At 43.2% G+C, this 19,796-nt stretch overlaps 1 protein-coding gene across 5 annotated transcripts in view; it reads right to left on the bottom strand.

The window, feature by feature from the left end:
* Positions 1–19,796, bottom strand: part of LOC137436992 (6-phosphofructo-2-kinase/fructose-2,6-bisphosphatase 4) — a 182,287-nt gene that overhangs the window by 85,277 nt on the left and 77,214 nt on the right. For all 5 annotated transcript variants that reach the window (XR_013625026.1, XR_013625025.1, XM_068131271.2 and 2 more), the window contains exons 7-11: positions 13,088–13,209; positions 12,595–12,802; positions 12,214–12,360; positions 8,898–9,002; positions 3,033–3,162 (exon numbers count right to left, since the gene is read on the bottom strand). Coding sequence is in view for 3 of the 5 variants with exons in the window: in XM_068131271.2 (XP_067987372.1) it covers positions 3,033–3,162; positions 8,898–9,002; positions 12,214–12,360; positions 12,595–12,802; positions 13,088–13,209 (712 nt within the window). In the remaining 2 variants the exon portion in view is untranslated. The remainder of the gene's footprint in view (positions 1–3,032; positions 3,163–8,897; positions 9,003–12,213; positions 12,361–12,594; positions 12,803–13,087; positions 13,210–19,796) is intronic.

Here is a 19,796-nt window from a genome sequence, read left to right as displayed (position 1 = left end):
ATCTTTTCTACCCCCACTAATTCACCCCAGATCCACCTTGTTTGAAATTCCAACTTCTTTCCTGGAAGTCCTGGCAGTGTCCATATGTTTTATACCTCTCCCGCCCCTCCCCCCCTTCCCACGCCTCCTCCCCCCGAGCCCTCTCCCTCCCACACATCTCCCTGCTCTCAAATGTTGTGTGCTCTCAAGTGTTTGTGTGCTTCCCATTCTCTTGTCTTCCGCTCCCTCTTTTTATATATTTTGTTTGTCTGGTTGATTTGTTTGTGAAGTAAATGTCAGCTCTTTCACGAGCCTCGATTCAGTATACAAAAAAAAAAAAAAAAAAAAAAAAAAGCCTCCCTCACTGTCACCACTTTCAAGCTCCACACCTTCATTCTCGATTGGTACTTCACCCGCCGAGCTCTCCTCGCACCTTTCACTCTTATGTCGCAGACAACCAAGTGGTGCTGTGAAACAGCCTCCTCCCCCGGGATCACCTTTGTGTCCTGAAGGTGCCCCTATCTCACCTACGCACCATCAGGTAGTCAACGGTTGTCGTTGACCCACCTGACGTGTATGTAACAATCTTATTATTCTCTTTCTGGAACTGAGTATTACAAATCAACAAACCAGCTCAATCATTAAACTCCAAAATCCTTTCACCTTCTCCATTCCTCACACCATATCCGTAACCCCCATGAACTCCCTCAAAACCATCTATACTCCTTCCCACATGTCCATTAGGTCTCCTCCTACCACAACAACTTCCTCATCTTTCACGTTTTCCATCAACTTCTCTATCGCACACCAGAACTTGTCCTTCTCTTCATCGCTCCGACCGACCTGCGGAGAATATCCCGAGATGACGTTCACAAAGAGCTTTCCAATCATCATTTTCACCATCATCAACCTTTCACTCACTCTAGTCACACTCACCACACTGTCTACAAACTCCTCAGAAAACATGACACCAACACCATGCATGCCTTCCCGGCACCCTTGCCACACAAACCTGTATTTCTGTCCCTGCCTACCCTTCACCATTCTCACACCACTTCCCTTCCATCTCGTCTCCTGCACACAACATATGTCCACTCTTCTTCTGACCAATACTTCCACTACTTCTCCTGATCTCCCTGTCATTGTCCCGACATTCCATGTGCCAAACCTCGGAAACAGATCTCCACGTGGGGCATCAGACGTTTCGTCGTCATAAATTGAGTGATTTCCACCCTTGCTTCGATAGGGTTCCCCACCTTGATTTTTGACGAGAGGGGGTGAGGACCCCCACAGGGTACTTCGGGCTGTACCATGCCCATATGTAATTGTAATTGTCATGGTTCCCTTTTTGGGGCAATTTTTTATGGCCGGATGCCTTTCCTGACGACAACCTTTTTAGTCGCCTCTCACGACACGCAGGAATACTGTGAACTTATTCTAAACCGGGGTACACACTGTGTAAACATTTATGTATTTGTTCCTCTTTGTTCTCATTTGTATAACTGCGCTCTGCCACATGCTCTGTTCTACCTCAGTTCAACGCTACATTTCTGAACTGGGTTTAGATTTATGTGATCAGACCAATGGTGATGCTGATCTGATAAAAGCCACTCCAGGTCACCTGCATATCTCAAGAAACCCTCACCTGCTCACCCTCCCAAGTTCAGGTTGCCCAGCTGTGGCCATTTGTCACCTTATTCTCCCGATGAAGGAATGGTCTCTGTTTCTGTTGTTTCATTCTCCTTACTTCAGTCTTTCAAATGCACTCCCCATCACTACCTCATATGCTCACCCATGCCCATGCATATCAACGAACTCTTCTGCATACACTGATTCTTTCCTCTTCTGTTGCTCTCCAGGCCATTGTTACTTGTTTTTGTGATTCCTTTCCTCCTTATGTATAGCCATCGCTCTATACCCAGTAATTTGTAAACCTACTCCCTTTAGTTGTTTAGCTCCTCCCTGAGCATCGATCCTTTTATTTATTTATTTTTAAAAAAAGCTGATGGAAAATTTCATAAATTCAACCAAAATCACTCCATCCCACTGCTTTTCCATAAAACAGCTTAATGCATTTGAATTCTCACACCTGGGTGCCACAGAATTTTTTCTAAATTTCAGATGTTATCTTGGGGATTCCACATTTTTGAATTAAGCAATTTGAATTAGTCCAAATCAACAATTCTGAAAGGAACTAATCAGAAATCCACCGATACGCAACTTTCAAAATGACATAATCCACCCCAGAATGCTTGGCGCACGTGTGCTCAAATCCCTAGCAACAATGGTCATCAGGGCAGGAATGTATACCATGCATGCCAGATAAGGAATGTCATCTAAAATGGGTCGCTAAGCTTCTAAAATAAGCCGAAAGTACTTGGAGAAGCGAAAGCTCTTAGCTACTCATACTGCCCACTGCAAAATGGTGGTGCAACATTGAACGGCAGAGGTTCAATTTGTCTAAAGAGAGGGCAAAAGAGAGCTATTTTAAATTGAGTGTTACTCCATGAAGATCTGTATGAAATATATTTTAATCCAGATGTTCATTTTGATTTTAAAGATTACTGGAAAGGACAATAAAAAGTGAACGTTGCGCTTTGCTTGCGTGTGCAGCTTTTCAAGCGCAGCATGGGAAGCAGTTACAGATTTCACGCTAGCAGTGGCAGGTTAAAAATTCCCAGGGAGTGGAACCGAGCTACTGAAAATGCACACAGCGCACGCGCAACAGGCCTCGTTAACATTCATACATCATATCGAATGTCACATATTGGCAGAACACTCGCACATACGTTTAGAAGATACAGTGAATAAAACTACTAAGGTGGACAAAAAAGTTCATAGATTGAAAAACTTAAGATTAAGTAGAAATACCACATGTTCACTTTCAACGTATTACCACCGAATCTTAAAGCACTTGCTCTAATAATGTTTCAAACTGTCTACCCCAGATAAACAATTATTTTGAATGCTCAAGCAGCCATGCCTCGGGTTCATGTACTTTGTTGTATAAACTTTTGTTTTTGTAACCGTTCATCATAGCTGTGTGAATTTACCTGATGGTTTATCGAGTAGGTAAGCCAGGAGGCAGCGCATAACAGCTTGGTGACAGATCACCAGCACGTTCTCTTGCCGCTCCAGTTCCATGATGACTGGCTCCAATCGGTTTACCAGGTCCTGGTATGACTGCAGGGCAGGTTCAAGTTAAAATTACCTGTATCAGCATGTACTACACATACAGCGCCCTCAATAAGTATTGGAACAGTGAAGTCAAATTTGTTGTTATTGCTATGTACTCAATAAATTTAGAATTGAGATCGAACGATGAATATGAGGCAAGAGAACAGGTCAGCATTTATTTCTTGGCATTTCTCTGCATACATGTTTTACCAGTGCAGAACAAATAACTGACAGGTGTCACATGGTGCTCAGGTGTTTCTTGTTGCATTGATTGTTCACACATAAAAGAGCTGTGAATGTCTAGTCTTGGTTTTACCCTTTGCTTTAGCCTTTGGAGTGAATTGAATGAATGATAGTTTTAAGGCCATTTTTCCCCACGAGAGCAGGAGTTAGCCTAGAGTCAGCAGGCAAAAACCAATATGAAGACCAGAGAACTGTCTAAGAAAGAAAATCAACCAATTTAGAAGCTGAAAAACATAATAATTCAATTGGAAACATAGCACAATAATGGGGAAACATAGCACATAGCACAATTTTAATTCATGGAAAAGAAAGAAACCACGAGTGTACTTAGCAATAGATAACGGCCAGGTCTGCCAAGGAAAACAATTGCAGTTGACAGAAAAATCATCAAAGCTGTGAAGAAAAACCCTGAACTGTCAGACGTCACCATCAACTTTCAGTCCAGGGGTGAAAGTATCACAATCTACTGTTCCCAGAAGACTGACAGCAGAATTACAAAGCCTACACTAGAAGATGCTCATCAGCACCAAAAATAGAAAGACTGATTAGAATTTGCCAAGAAGTACAGAGGTGAGACAGTGAAGTTCTGGAACAAAGTTTTATGGACAAATGAGACCAAGAAAAACCTTTACCAAAGCGATAGAAAGGTGAAAGTGTGGAGAAAGGAAGGAACTGCATTTTATTCAAAACGTACTACCTCATCTGTGAACCATGGTAGAGGTAGTGTCATGGCTTGGGCTTGCATGGCTGCCTCTAGAACTGGCTCACTCACCTTTATTAATGAGGTAACTAATGATAGCAGCAGAATGAATTTGGAAGTGTACAGAAACATTTTGTCTGCCTATGTACAAGAAAATGTTTCCAAACTCATTGGACGGCGCTTCACCATGCAGAAAGACAAAACACACAGTCAACACAACCAAGGAGTTCATCAGGGGCAAAAAGTGGGAGGTTTTTTTACTGGCCAAGTCAATCTCCTGATTTTAATCCAAGGGAGCATTTCACTTACTGAAGGAGACTAAAGTGAGAAACCTCCAAAATAAACAACAACTGAAAATGGCTGCAGTAAAGGCTTGGGGGAGCATCTTCAAGGAAGATACCAAAAGATTGCTAATGTCGATGGGTCACATGCTTGATTAAGTTATTGCATGCAAGGGATATGCAACCAAATACTAACTATTATATTACTTTAATTTACTTTAAGTTAATCTGTTCCAATACTTATGCTCACCTAAAATAGGGAGACTGAACATAAAAAGTGTTATTGTTCTTCAATGGTAAAACATATATGCATAGAAATACCAGGAAATCGGAGCTGACCTTCTTCACTTTTGCCTCATATTCATCTTGTGATCTCAAATCCCAATTTCTTGAGTATATAGCGATAATAACAAATTTGACTTCTCTGTTCCAAAACTATGGAGGGCACTGTATTATGCAGCAAATGTGATAAATTTCTGCAGATATCCATGCCTATTTTTCATTTTCTGCAGGGAAGAATGTGCAGCCTTGCCATGCATGAGAAATACCAGTGTGTGCCTGTTGGAATGTCAGTCTTCATATTTGTCGGTGTGCAGCACAAGTCTGCGGGATAGTATAGTTGACTGGGGGATGCAGCTGTGCTCCATTAGGTTAGCCGTTAGAACACGAATTTGGAATTTGTTTCCATGTGTAGGTGATAGCTCGCCTACTTTTCACAAAGGCACCATTGAATTTTTTTTTTAACATCCTCCAACTAATGCTGGCAGACGGTACGCCCAGTTTCACGCCAATCTGGAGAACGGCACATACATCAAGGATTTGTTATACCTGCGAAACACCAGGATGGCAGTTTATAGCCGAATCGGGATTTGAACTTGGGCTCGACAGCTCAGAGACGAGTGTGCATACTGCTCAGCTATCCTGCGAGCCTGAAATGTCAGAAATTTTTTATACATTCTTGCACACAAGGAGACTATGAAAATTTTTAACCACGTATAATAAATATTGCAGAGTCCCGTTTTTTAAAAAAAGGAATATATATTATATTTTCTGTAATTTTATGAAAATAGCAAATTTAAAAATGCACGAAGAAACGAATTGATGTTTTTATATTGCAAGTTGTAAAATTTGTCTCAAATACTTCATTTTAATGATTCTACAGTAGTTTATTTAATTCTGCTGCCCATAACCTTTCCCCACACCTCTCTTGCTATCTCCCAAAGCAAAAAACTCAGAAAGGTATTGAAGTGGCATAGAAAAAAAGACAATGGCCACATGTATATTAGTGTGTATTCATGCCGTCAAATTCAATTGCCACATCATCCTGAGGAACAAATCTTTTGTTCTGTGCTGGATTCAAACGGGTGGTTGCCAATAGGAAGAGTCTTCCTGCCAAGAATGATTCTTACACCAAGTGCTCCAGAGTGAGTGAAAGTCTCTTCTTGTCAATTGTATCGCCTGACGAGGTTATCTTGGAGACCAAGCAGCACTCTGATTGTGGCTGAGCTGCCCTGACGAATCTGGGCAGCAGGGAAGAATGGGAAGATTTGCCCCTACTACCCCCACCCCCGACTTGGGTTTTTGCGAAAGAGACATCCCTGATAGTCCAAGTTGTGTTGTTTTCAAGCTGAAGCACAGGAACAACTTCAGATGCTCCATATCATAGCATCTTTGCTTCCAGGGCTCTTTTAAGGATTTGCCACTGATCCCTGGAGAGCTTCCAACAATACATGCATTTTTTGTGACATTTCCTGGTGTCTTGTTGGTTCACGAGTTATCAAGTGACCACTATATTCGTCATGTGTGTCTGTCTGTCTGTCTGTCTGTCTGTCTGTCCGCAGCATAACTACCCGATGATATCATCCGATCTTGATGAAACTTGGGTGGGAGGTTGATATCATGATCTAGTTGTGTCCTGCCTAGAGAGGGCGTATTGCGCCCATAATGGGCGGAGCCACGCCCGAAAAAGATGTCTTTTTAGGGGGTAATCAAGTTCAAGCTACATCTGTTCCGAGGGGGTTGGTAGAATCTGACAGGGGTTTCGATATTTGGTTAGGCCAATGTCATGTGTCTAGCCCCATGGAGCTCGATCTTTCATTTTTCATTTATATTTTTTTCATTATTTTTTTTTTTTTCATTTCATTTTTCACCGAATTTTCGGTATTGTGTAGCTAACTAACCTCATAACTGATTATACATTATTTTCTATCTCATTTCAAGGTCAGTAACCTTCGTTTTGACATTTCCGGGCCTGTTTCGGTTATAGTCCGTCCTTTGTCATTGAATACCGCTCGCTCGTGAACCATCGTCGTCTCCTGACTTGTTCAATTTATTTTTGAGGTTATTTTTTAACCACTCAAGGGGAGGGAATTTGGCAGAACGGAAGGAGAAAGAAACCAAGGTATCTAATCTTGGTTTCTTGATATCTAATCAACCTACGCATGAGTCCTGTACTTCATTGCTATTTGTCTTGGTCCATCCCGCACCCACTGCATCATGGTGAACACCTCCTCGACACTCAAAACTGTACCCACTGTATTGCTTTAACACTGTGGATGTACTTATGGCTCTCCTGCCTGTATGTACAATACTGTACCAACACTACGGCATTTTGTTTGCTGTGAACTTCTTCAGAGCTCCCAGGCTGCAACAAATGTGATATTTTGCATTATCAGTGATTTCATCAGGTTTCTCTCACCAATGCCTACTGGTTCTTGTTACCTCAACAGTTCTTCAGGCAGCTTTGGCTGCTTTTAGTCCTCTCCCTTGACTCTCCTGTTTCTTTAGAGCACTCCCAATTTACTACTGCTCTCATCATCCACTCATCAGGCCTGATCCCTTTCATTAGATTTTTATTTTAATCCTTCCTCCCCATTTGATATTATGTAAAGAAAATTTAGGCTAATGAGATTTTATTCCATTGCCTTGTTCGTGATACCTGCCTTGTTATTGATACCTACGCCTTGTTATTGATACCTACGCCTTGTTCTTGATACCTACGCCTTGTTCTTGATACCGAAGCCTTGTTCTTGATACCTACGCCTTGTTCTTGATACCGAAGCCTTGTTCTTGATACCGAAGCCTTGTTCTTGATACCGAAGCCTTGTTCTTGATACCGAAGCCTTGTTCTTGATACCGAAGCCTTGTTCTTGATACCGAAGCCTTGTTCTTGATACCGAAGCCTTGTTCTTGATACCGAAGCCTTGTTCTTGATACCGAAGCCTTGTTCTTGATACCGAAGCCTTGTTCTTGATACCGAAGCCTTGTTCTTGATACCAAAGCCTTGTTCTTGATACCTTCCCCTGCTGGCCCATCATATTATAGCGAGTGATTTATGTCATTTAAAAAAACCACCTTTAGAGGCCATTTTTCCCCGCAAGCGGGGGTTGGCCTTTTTCTGGAACCGTGGTTGTTGTTGTTTTTCGGTCCCCTTTTTGAAGCAATGTTTTACGGCCGGATGCCCTTCCTGACGCCAACCCTTTTTGCCGCCTTTAACGACAAACAGGGAATTACCAGTGAACTGGTCCTCAATTAGCCGACCTCGGAAGGATGACAGGCTGAGTCAACCCCCCTGGCGTTAATTCAGCAATCGACCGGGATTCGAACCCAGGATCCTAGGATCCTAAGCTGGCACCCTAGCCGCTAGCCCAACACCAGGGTCATTGATTGTCATTGATGTCATATGTCATTGATGTCATATGTCATTGATTAAGTATTATTACCACGGCCACCGAAGGTAGATGGAGGTTGTGGATTCACCCATTTGTTTGACTATCTGTTTGTCTGTGAGCATGACATCTCAAAGATACGGACGGATTCGGACGAAAATTGGTGGACAGGTTTGGTGTGTGACAGGACGAAACGATTATATTTTTTTGGTGAAGATTCGAATCCAGATCCGAGAATTTTTAAAAGTTTAAAGTGATTATTCACGATTGAGAGATGGGGCCAAAACAATATATAAATATACATATATCTAGCTTGATATTTAAAAATGTTGTGGACAGGTTATGACAAATTTAGGTGGACAAGTTGGGTAGGTGACAAGAACAAGCCGATTATATTTTGGGTCAGGTTCGGATGCAGATCCGGCCTTTCAGTGGGATACAAAACAAAATATAAACTGTTCAGCCTGGTGGAGGCATGCGCTCTACCGAGTGCAGTTCTCGTTTAACCATGTATCAAAAACAAAAACCTGTTGTAGTTTAAGTACTGCATGAAAAATCCTGCGAGTCTCGGGAGTTATTCCTTTTGAAACTTTAGTTAGCAAAATAAGCTATTCCAGTATTTAAAAAACGTCCCAATTGGTTGATACAAAATATCTTGTCTTTAAAATATCTAGGTGTCACAATATGTTCAAAGTATAAAAAAATATTTTTGGAACATTTATACTGTATGAATAAAAAGTTATGTTGGTAAAATGCTAGACTTTTATGCTTTTGAAACTTGAGGATGGCAACAGTGGTGTTATTATATTAATGCTATCGCATTAAACATATCCGTGCCGAGGCATGTACCTCTCCCTTCTGGTATCGGTAATGGTATTTGTCCTGGTCACGAAGAGCAAATTCTGTTGGTTGCTTCTCTTGTATCTCCTCGTATGTCATCTCCTCGCACACACCCTGTCAGGTTCACACATATCAGTCGTGTCTCTCCAAAAACCAAATGTACAAGGCTTTGTTAAACAGTACTTATGCAGTTGGTGGAAATCTATTTATTATGTAGCAACAAGAAGAGAGAGAGTAGTGCATTCATGTTAATTAAGAATGTGATAATAAATAGTCTTATTTTCCTGATTCTCCTAAACTCTGAAGACCACAAGCTTCTTGAAAGAAATTTTCAGGTACAAGTCCAATTTCCTTATTAGTTTGTCTATAATAATCAGGAATATGAATTGAAATTCAAGAGTATGTATAATGAAAAAATACAGGGTCTTTGAATCAACAAAAAAAGGAAAATTATGAAAACGACAAAAGCTCTTCCCCAGTGTTAGCTGCAATGTTTGTCAATGCACAAACATAAAGTACCATATATACCGGTGTATAATGCGCACCCGTGTATAGTACGCACCCCCAACTTCCACCCTCAAAAAAAACAAAAAAACAATCATTTTCAGATTACAGTAGCGTGAATCTATGCATTTGTACAGAAACTTTAAGTAGCACAAAATGAACATTTTGAAAGGAAAAAAAAAACTCAAAATATTTAGCTATATGTAGTCAGTATTCTTTTACACACACGTCAGTGTCCAGATGTGCATGCAATCGTGGGAGCTTCTTTGCTTCATCGAAGAAAGGAGAGAGTAGAGAGATTATTAAAACATTCTTTATTGTGGAGTTGTGGCCCTGCAAAGGGCCGTTTGGGTGTGTGATGGGCTTCTCAGCTAAAGCCAAGGAAATCCTCATCGTCGCTCTCCTCTTCGAAGACGGCATGCAAGTCCTCGTCTGGGTCGGTTAGAGGGGTCTGGTCGGCGTTTCCGATCTCGGTTAGAGGGGTCTGGTCGGCGTTTCCGATCTCGGTTAGAGGGGTCTGGTCGGCGTTTCCGATCCTGCTGAGCGGGTAATTGTGCTCCCGGCGAAGCTCGATTATGAACCCCTGGAAGCGTGTCGTTTTGTCGGCCGTATCGTCGGGAAGATGTTGTGTGATGTGCGTGCGGCGTCATACTGACAGATTATGGCGTTCCAGAAATCTGTAGGCCCACGATGTGCTGGCCATGAAGTCTACGATGTCTGTCCAAAGCGAAGCTCCTTGCCTTCAGCCTGTGAATAAGTGTAGAGATGGCGTGACCCTCTGCCCTCTTCTCCCGAGCCCAGGCGATGACACGCTCCTCCAGCTGAGGCCACTTCACCGATTTTCCCCTGTTCGCCTTCTTCTTCCTCGGCATATCCTCTATGGAAGCCTTTGTTATTCGCCAGCACGGGATGACAGTCTCATTCACGCCGTGCTTCCTCCCAGCTTCTTGGTTCCCAAACTCTTCTGCAGACTGGCAGACGGAGAGTTTGAATGCTGAAGTGTACGACCGCCTTGACATCTTGATCTTCTCTTCTCTTCTCTGGAACCGGATAGAACAAATGAAGTCGTTTCAGTCCGAGCTGACGTTTACGGTAATCTGCCCTATAATTTCAGATTGCTATGCAATTGCAGTCGTAAAATAAAAGACCTTCAAAATAAAAGACCGATGTGGCTTTTCAGAGCGGGAAAAGCCGTTCTTTTCACATTCCGGAAGCGGCGTTGCTTTGAGCCATCCGGGGCGAACGAGCAGCAATGGCGGCCATGCATGTTGGCGCAATTGTGCATGATGCAATGGGGAAAACGTGCAACCGAGATCGCTTTTCGTAAAATACATTTTTTCGTAAATGTATTGGAAAATTGACTTGTTTTGAAGCCGAGTTTTTTTTCTATCCCCATGTATGGTACGCACCCCCAACTTTTGACTTTTTTTCCGATAAAAAAGTGCGTCTTATACACCGGTATATACGGTAATCAAAATTTCAGGGAAAATATCCGAGAGACACCATTTTAAAGTTTAGGGACATATGTGTCATTTGGTCCTTAAGTGGTTAAACTTAAGGTTTTGATGACGTTTTTCTTCCAAGCTGAGAAGTATTATGTACAAACCACAAACAATGAACACATGCAGAATATATTGTTGCATCTACTGATGATGCGGACTTGCTGCGCCAAAGCTATTGCTTTGCAAATGGCCAAAATCAAAGATCACATCGAGGTCAAAATCGTGTCGAGTGATTAGCGTGGTTTTTCCCGGTCCGCCGATCGGAAATATCCGAGAGACACCATTTTAAAGATCCCTTCTGTTAGCAAATACAAATGCACTTAAAATCCTGATAACACACCATTCCGACAGTTCACTAACTAATCCCACCGGTCTCTTAAAGTGAACGCTACAAATTTTACCATCCCCAGGGATTTATCAAAAGCCAAACAGTTTCACAAATGTTGCATGAGAATGGTAATGGTGAGCCACCACACTACACATGTACTTGCAGAATAACAGTTTATTGAAAGATAGTACAAGACCATGGAAACTGAGAATCGCAAGACAAAAGGCAGACCCTAAGAATGAATGAGTAAATAAATAAATACACAGTAAAATGAGAAAGTAATAAAATAAAGGACCTATGACACCATGAGCACACAATCATTCATTCACAAAGGTGGAGCGGGGGGGTGGGCGGGGGTTGCAAGGTCTTTCAAAGGATGCTGAGGATCAGTAACACCCTACAGTGAGCAGGTCTCCAGCCCAATGCACAGACCAACTCATAGTCACGGCATCCAGCAAAGAGACGAAGCATCCAACAGACAAAGGAAAGCGGAGGGACATAGAGGATTACTTGCAGAGTGGTCTGAGACAAGAGTGGGTAGACGAAGAGTGCAGAAAGTGAAGGACAGGAGCGCGCCCCGGCTCATGGCCCTGATTCCAATGGGCTGCTGTCTTACCAACGCAACACACCAACTGACCTTTGACTTTGTGACCCCAAAATCTAATTAGTTCATCTTTACATCATTATACATACTTGCGCTAAGTTTAACTTGGTCTCTTCAGCTGTTCTTAAGTTATTGCGGTAATGGTCGGACGCATCGATGGCCAGGTGGATGGACAAACCAAAAACATGCCACCGGTGACTTCGTTTCAAATACATGTTACATCAAATGCCTAATATCTCCGGGCCAGGCATCTTCAGGGTCAGGAAGGTAACAATAACTTTGGTTATGAAAACTTTTCTCATCATTATTATCTTCACAATATGGTTCAATATCTCACATGTGGTACTTAAAGAGCAGGCGGGAGGGAGCCTCGAGTATGTTTCTTACGGCATCAATTTCGTTGAGAGCCTTCCACTGTTCATAACCGACGCCCACGCACTCAGCCGTTTGGATCGTCCTTTTCATTTGGCTTGTCCACACCTTGAGGTCCTTGATGTTCTGCTTCAGGAGGAAATCCCGAAGAGCAGCAGCAAACTGGGCGGTAGAGTACATAGTGAGAAAAAAATGCAACAGACAACCAGAAATTTGATTGAATGTAATGTGTTCAAACATTTCATTAAATGACGATACTAAACCATTTAGGCAACCATTAACCCATCCCATCCCTCCCTCCCTTACACCCATATGTCCCATCTCTTCCACACACTCCCTCCTCACCCACCCCATCCTCTCTGCTCCCCCCTCCGAGCCTCCTTCAACCTGGCACACCTGCTTCCCATTGTCAGAAAGGCCCGAATCTCCACCAATCTTGCCACGAAGGTTGAGTTCACTTTCGCCATGTCGGCACAGGTATATGGAGCGCGGTTGGACGTGGATGTTCATCAGATAGTATACTATCCGACTCTGAATGTGATCCTGAACGTGGTTCACCAGGAATCTATCTCCCACATTAAAGATCTTCATGTATGAGAGGTCTCTGGGTGCCCGAAAAGGATGAGGGGAAGACATGGAAGAGGTACAACAATAAATTGTTAGGATTTAGGAACACACAAATTGTTTAAGGAGTACAGGTTGATTGAGGTCTTAGATTTGCACAATTCCTGTTTCAATCCCTTCTGTTAGCAAATACAAATGCACTTACAATCCTTGATAACACACCATTTCGACAATTTACTCACAACACAGCACACGATGCACACGATGAGTGCCAGAATCGAACAGAATTTCATGTACATGGCCAATTTTAGCACGACGTGTGCACCTGTCAAGGTCCCCATCCAAGTGTTGGTAGAAGGATGTGTAGCAGTCGATCCGCTTCTTGAAGTCCTCGACCGCCTCGTCCATGTCCCGATCTTTGTAGTCAGGACTGCTGAGTTTCACCTCCTGTACAAGGGACGTAAAACTGGACAATGATAAACTGGTCTGTACATAAACTCGAAGCAAAAGATTAGAAAATCTAAAAATATACAATATACAAGGTGTGTGTGTGTGTGTGTGTGTGTGTGTGTGTGTGTGTGTGTGTGTGTGTGTGTGTGTGTGTGTGTGTGTTGAGCAAATGGTAAGTGTGCTGCAGAAACAGCAGAGGCTACCTCTGTCAGGAGATCCCACCTACTCCCCCATAAATACTCAGATTTCCCCGGCCCCGTAGAACGGGTGTGTGTGTGTGTGTGTGTGTGTGTGTGTGTGTGTGTGTGTGTGTGTGTGTGTGTGTGTGTGTGTGTGTGTGTGTGTGTGTGTGTGTGTGTGTGTAAGATAACTATAAAAATGTTTTTTTTTAAACTCGTGTGATGTCAAACCAAGTCTCAATTTGCAGATCCAATTGATTTAAACACCGCAGGACTTGGTTTAAACACGAATATACTTAATTTAATAGTGGGAAGGTGCATGACTACTCGAATTTTCACAAATTGAAAGGATTTCATGAAAAGTAAGCAAGACTGTATCACTTCGCATAGTAATAGAAAGGGAGATGAGGGTGGGTGGAACCAAGACTGAATCAACCTTGTGGGGGTTTCCCAAAAAGTGTCTTCCAAAAGTAAACTGCCAGGCAACTGGATGGAATTCCTCCATGTTGAACAGAACAAGAAGGAACTCTTTGCCTATCTCACATCAAAAGTCACAGATTTTATCATCCCGCCAATCCAAAGCAGTCACATAACATCCAGAGAATCTGTGGTGTCCATGGTTTTCAAATAATTCAAAGAAAGATATAGGGGTGAAAAGTTATATTGATCGAAACTCACGCACGCACTGACACACACACAAACACACACACGTGATGTAGGACTCGAGTCCACTTTCTGGGGGACTTGGACTCGCACACTCGACTCTTCAGGACCCGATTCTGGCTTGAGCCCAGCAAAATTGAGTGTCCAGTAAAAAATTTAAAATAGAGCAGAAATAAAAAGTGTACAGTAAAACTTTTAGTGTACAGCAGCAAGAACCCACTCGTACAGTAAAAAGGCCCAATTGGTTTCCCGCCAAAACGTTCATACCGTGCAAACAACACGTAATGTGTTATAACTGTGAAGCAGGTGATTGATTATAAAGGATTAATGGACAGAATTAAACAATACTGCAGTGGAAAATGAATCGATATCTCCACAAAAATATCGGTATCTCCACAAAAATATCGGTATCTCCACAAAAAAAATATCAGAACATCACCAACAAATCGAAGAAAGGGGTTCACAATCCTTAATTACATTATTTAAACTGACGCTTTGATGCACTCGGCTATGCCTGGAACAGTGTAACGCATGACAAGACATACAAGGAGGTAGGTACAGTAGGTTTTAACTTTTAATCCTCAGTAGCGTACAAGTGATAACGTTTTCCTTTGTCTTCGTGGATGTTTTAAAGCAGTTGGTTATTTTTTATGAATTGGGTGTGCATTAAAAGCATGTGCAGATTACAGATACTGATATTGGCCAGCGCAGATTACCAATACGGCTATACCGATATCGGGCTGTGCCGATTTCCGACACGGCGATACCGATATCGGGCTGTGCCGATTTCCAACACGGCGATACCGATATCGGGCTGTGCCGATTTCCGACACGGCGATACCGATATCGGGCTGTGCCGATTTCCGACACGGCGATACCGATATCTGGCTGTGCCGATTTCCGACACGGCGATACCGATATCTGGCTGTGCCGATTTCCGACATGGCGATACCGATATCGGGCTGTGCCGATTTCCGACACGACGATACCGATATCGGACTGTGCCGATTTCCGATACGGCAATACTGATATCAGCATGTGATGATTAGCAACACCAGTTACTGATACAGCGATGCCGATTACCGATACCAATACCGATATCAGCCTGTGCCAATTGCCAGTAGGGCGATGCCTATATCAGCCTGCACCTATTACCGATACCGGCCTGTGCCGATTACAGATATCAATACTGCACATGTCCTCATCACGTGTGCAAATATCGAGCACTGAGCGAGCTTTTTACTGAGCCAGCTAGCGGAGCACTCACCTGCTACCTACGATTAATGTTCATCGACGATCGTCTTCATAAATTATCCTGCAATAATTTGTCATTATTTGTAAAGATTGAGTGCAGGATGTATGCCGTGAATTACCATGTGCCAATGATGTGTACGTGAGCATTACATATTTATGGAACCTGCCTAGAAATGTTTTTTTATACCAATATACCAGGATATACCGGTACGAGCACACCGATATATCAATATCGGAAAAAAACAATCAATATCGACAGAGCTTCCTTGAAAGTCTCAAAACAATGTTGATAGAACAATACTTGCTGACACTGAATCAGGATGAGATATTTGATGGCCTCTCAGAATAAGCTAAACATAAACTGAAAGTCCTGGTAGAATTTCCATACAAGGTAGGTCTGATTGAAGTCAAAGCAGGATGAAATCACCGTCTACATTGCTAGGTATTCCATGCACAGGAAAGACGTACACAAGGGTTATCCTTGGAAAAACAACTCAGCTGTAGCAATGACGACAAACAAAATGTAATTCTACCGTCTTCTTTCGACCATCCACACAATGCCTCCAGCAGCATATATCAGATGTGTGAACTTACAAGTCGAGGTTTGGAAGCGAGCTAATGAAGCAAAACCAAATGTTCCAGAACAAACTGATTGCCTTGGTTGGACGATGAAAGGTGAAGCCATGGGACCACTGTGGGCAGATTCTGCCACAAGTACGAGCCAATATACCGCAGAAAACACTAGAGAGTGAAAGTTAATCAGACACTGATCATTCTCTCACTGAGATTTGCCAGGCAGGGACAGTTCAAATGATGAACGAACACTGATGAAGACCACCTGCTCATGAATAACAAACAGTACCGAACTTGAAAAACAAAACAAAAAACCAGGCATTTTAAGGCCATTTCCCCTGCTAGAGCGAGGGTTAAGCCTTGTGGGCACCATGACAATCTTCTCCATTTTGCCCTATTTTCTGAATCTCCCCTTGTTAATCCCCTTGCCGCATTTCTTCTTCCACCACCTTTAGCCAAGTCTTTCTCGGTCTTCCCCGTCCTCCATTTGTTCTACATTCATTTCCATCACTCTTCTCAACCAGTCAATTTCATCCTTCCTCACCACATGACCAAACCATGTCAACCTGTTTCTCTTCACAGCATCCATCACAGGCTCTATTCCAATCATCTTTCGCAATTCATCATTTGTCTTCCTCTCTCTCAATGATACTCCGCACATCCACCGAAGCATTCGCATTTCCACCCGTTCCAGTCTTCGTTGCTGCTCTACGTTCATTACCCATGTCTCGCTCCCATAAATCAAAACAGTTCTCAAAAATGCAGCATACACCTTTCCCTTCAGCTTCAACGACACTCCCCTCCTCGTCAGCATGCCACTCAGTTTGCGAAACTTCTTCCATGCACATCTCGCTCCAGCAACCGTTCTCACTCCATCTGCAGCTCCCTCTGTGCATACCTTACACTTGAATGTAGCTGCCACACTGGTTAATGACCCTCTCAGACCATGACATTTTTGATGAACCCATTCAGTGCACATTGAATGGAGTTCACTCCGACACCCTTCCTGCACACAGCACATGGCCACTTCCCAGTTCTTTCCACCTCACCACATGCTTTACCGGTTGCCATCACCTTCGTTTTTCTGATATTCACCTTCAGACCTTTTGTCTCCATACATTCCTTCCACTTCTTCATCTTCTCCTTCAGTCCATCCATACTTTCCGCAATCAACACAAGATCATCTGCATACAACAACTCCCACGGTAAACCCTCCTTTACATTCCGAACTAGCACGGCCATCACAGCTACAAATAGTAGTGGACTTAGTACCAATCCCTGATGCACTCCCACCTTCACCTCAAACTCACCACTGTTCTCATCCTTCGTCCTTAGAGCTGTGCGCGCTCACTCATACATTGCCATCACTACTCTGATCAACCATTCCTCCACTCCTAACGTCCTCAATGCCCATGTCACTTCTTCGCGTGGAACCCCATCAAATGCTATCTCCAGATCAACAAACCCAAGAAACAACTTCTTCCTCTTCTCCATGTACTTCTCCTGCAACTGCCTTACAATAAAAAGCATGTCTGTTGTTCCTATTCCTGGCATAAATCCAAACTGCATTTCGTCCATCTCCACTTTCTTCCTTATCCTCTTCTCCAACACCCTTTCCAATACCTTCATTCCATGCTCCAATAACTTTATCGCTCGATACGAGCCACAGTCCAGAGGGTCACCTTTCCCCTTGTATCGAGGGATGAGGGTACTCAGTTCACAATCCACTGAAATACGGCCTTCTTTCACTACCAGATTACAGATCTCTGCCATTCTCTTCACACCCCAACTTCCCGCTGCCTTCAACATATCTCCCACAACTCCCGTCGACCCTCCCGCTTTTCGACTCTTCATTGCTTTTATCGCTTCCTCAACTTCCTTCTCAGTTATCTTTTCAGCCGGTCCTACAGCTGGGGTACTCTCGATGTTGCCATCCCATTCGTTCTCTGCATTCAACAGCATTTCCATATATCTCTTCCATCATCCTTTAATTCCATCTGGGTCCACAACAATTTGTTCCACTTCATCATTCAAGCAACTCACCCCCATCACATTGCACCTCTATTTCGCCATCTGCTTTTCAATCCTGAATACTGCTCTCTGACCCTCTTCTGAATCCAAGGGTTCTCCGAACATTTTCCTGCATGCCTCCTGCGCCTTTGCTACCTCTTTCTTTGCAGCCTTCTTGGCTGCCTTATAACTTTCATGCTCTGCCTGTTCTGCCCCTGAACCCTTCGCCTTCTGCCACTCCTTGAACTTCTTCGTCTTCTTGTCAATCCTCTTTCCAACTTCAACATCCCACCACCATGTTTCCGAGTGCCCCGACGGTCCTTCAGTCCATCCACATACCTCACCAACGGCTCCCAACAGACTATCTTTCATTGACATCCAACCACTTTCAAGCTCAACCACATCATCCTCTGCCATACTCAGCCTCTCTTTTAATGCCTCCCTCCACACCTTCATTCTCGGTTGGTACTTCACCCGCCAAGCTCTCCTCGCACCTTTCACCCTTATGTCACCTTTGTGTCCCGGGGGTGCCCCCTATCTCGTCTACGCACCATCAGGTAGTCAACGGTTGTCGTCGACCCACCTGACGTGTATGTAACAAGCTTATTATCCTCTTTCTGGAACTGAGTATTACAAATCAACAAACCAGCTCCATCAGCAAACTCGAAAATCCTTTCGCCTTCTCCATTCCTCACACCATATCCGTAACCCCCATGAACTTCCTCAAAACCGTCTATACTCCTTCCCACATGTCCATTTAGGTCTCCTACCAAAAACAACTTCCTCATCTTTCACGGTTTCCATCAGCTTCTCGATCGCACATCAGAACTTGTCCCTCTCTTCATCGCTCCGACCGACCTGCGGAGCATATCCCGAGATGACGTTCACCAAGAGCTTTCCAATCATCATTTTCACCATCATCAACCTATCACTCACTCTAGTCACACTCACCACACTGTCTACAAACTCCTCAGAAAGCAGGGCACAAACACCATGCACGCCTTCCGGGCACCCTTGCCACACAAACTTGTATTTCTGTCCCTGCATACCCTTCACCATTCGCACAGCACTTCCCTTCCATCTCGTCTCCTGCACACTACATATGTCCTCTCTTCTTCTGAACAATACTTCCACCACTTCTCTTGATCCCCCTGTCATTGTCCCTACATTCCATGTACCAAACCTCAGAAACCGATCTCGACGTGGGGCATCAGACGTTTCATCGTCATAAATGGAGTGATTTCCACCCTTGCTTTGATCGGGTTACCAAACTTGAGTTTTGACGAGAGGGAGTGAAGTCCCCCACGGGGTACTTCGGGCTGTACCCTGCCGATATGCAATTGTAATTGTCATGGTTCCCTTTTTGAGGCAATGTTTTTATGGCCGGATGCCCTTCCTGACGCCAACCCTTTTAGTCGCCTCTTACGACACCTTCCCACGCAGGGACACGCAGGGATACAGTGTACCTATTCTAAACCGGGGTACACACCGGGTAACTTGACTTGACACATGCACCAAAATAAACTAGTATTATTTGTATTACTGGATTACCAATTATTTTGGGTTAAACATCAAGCTTCAGTTCGTAAATAAAATGTTTTATTTTCAGTCATTTACACATTTGTTTATGTCTAATAATACTACATGTATCATATATCATTATATAATTGCACATGTTATTCATACATAGATGTATTTTCTGCTTGTTTTCTTGAATATTCAGAAATAGTCAGAATGTTACATTCTTCAATCAGTTATTTTATGCATTGTGTATATTTTCATCATATGCATGGCAAGTTAGACACATGAAAGAATCCAGTAATTTCCTCTGTTCTAGTGATGAATTGATTCAATTTTGGTGAAGATCCGGATTCGAGAATCTTTTTTTTTTTATTATGTATACAA

Source organism: Myxine glutinosa, chromosome 11, assembly GCF_964187855.1.
Source record: "Myxine glutinosa chromosome 11, kmMyxGlut1.1, whole genome shotgun sequence".
NCBI lineage: Eukaryota > Metazoa > Chordata > Myxini > Myxiniformes > Myxinidae > Myxine > Myxine glutinosa.
This window is presented reverse-complemented; position numbering and strand designations above follow the sequence as displayed.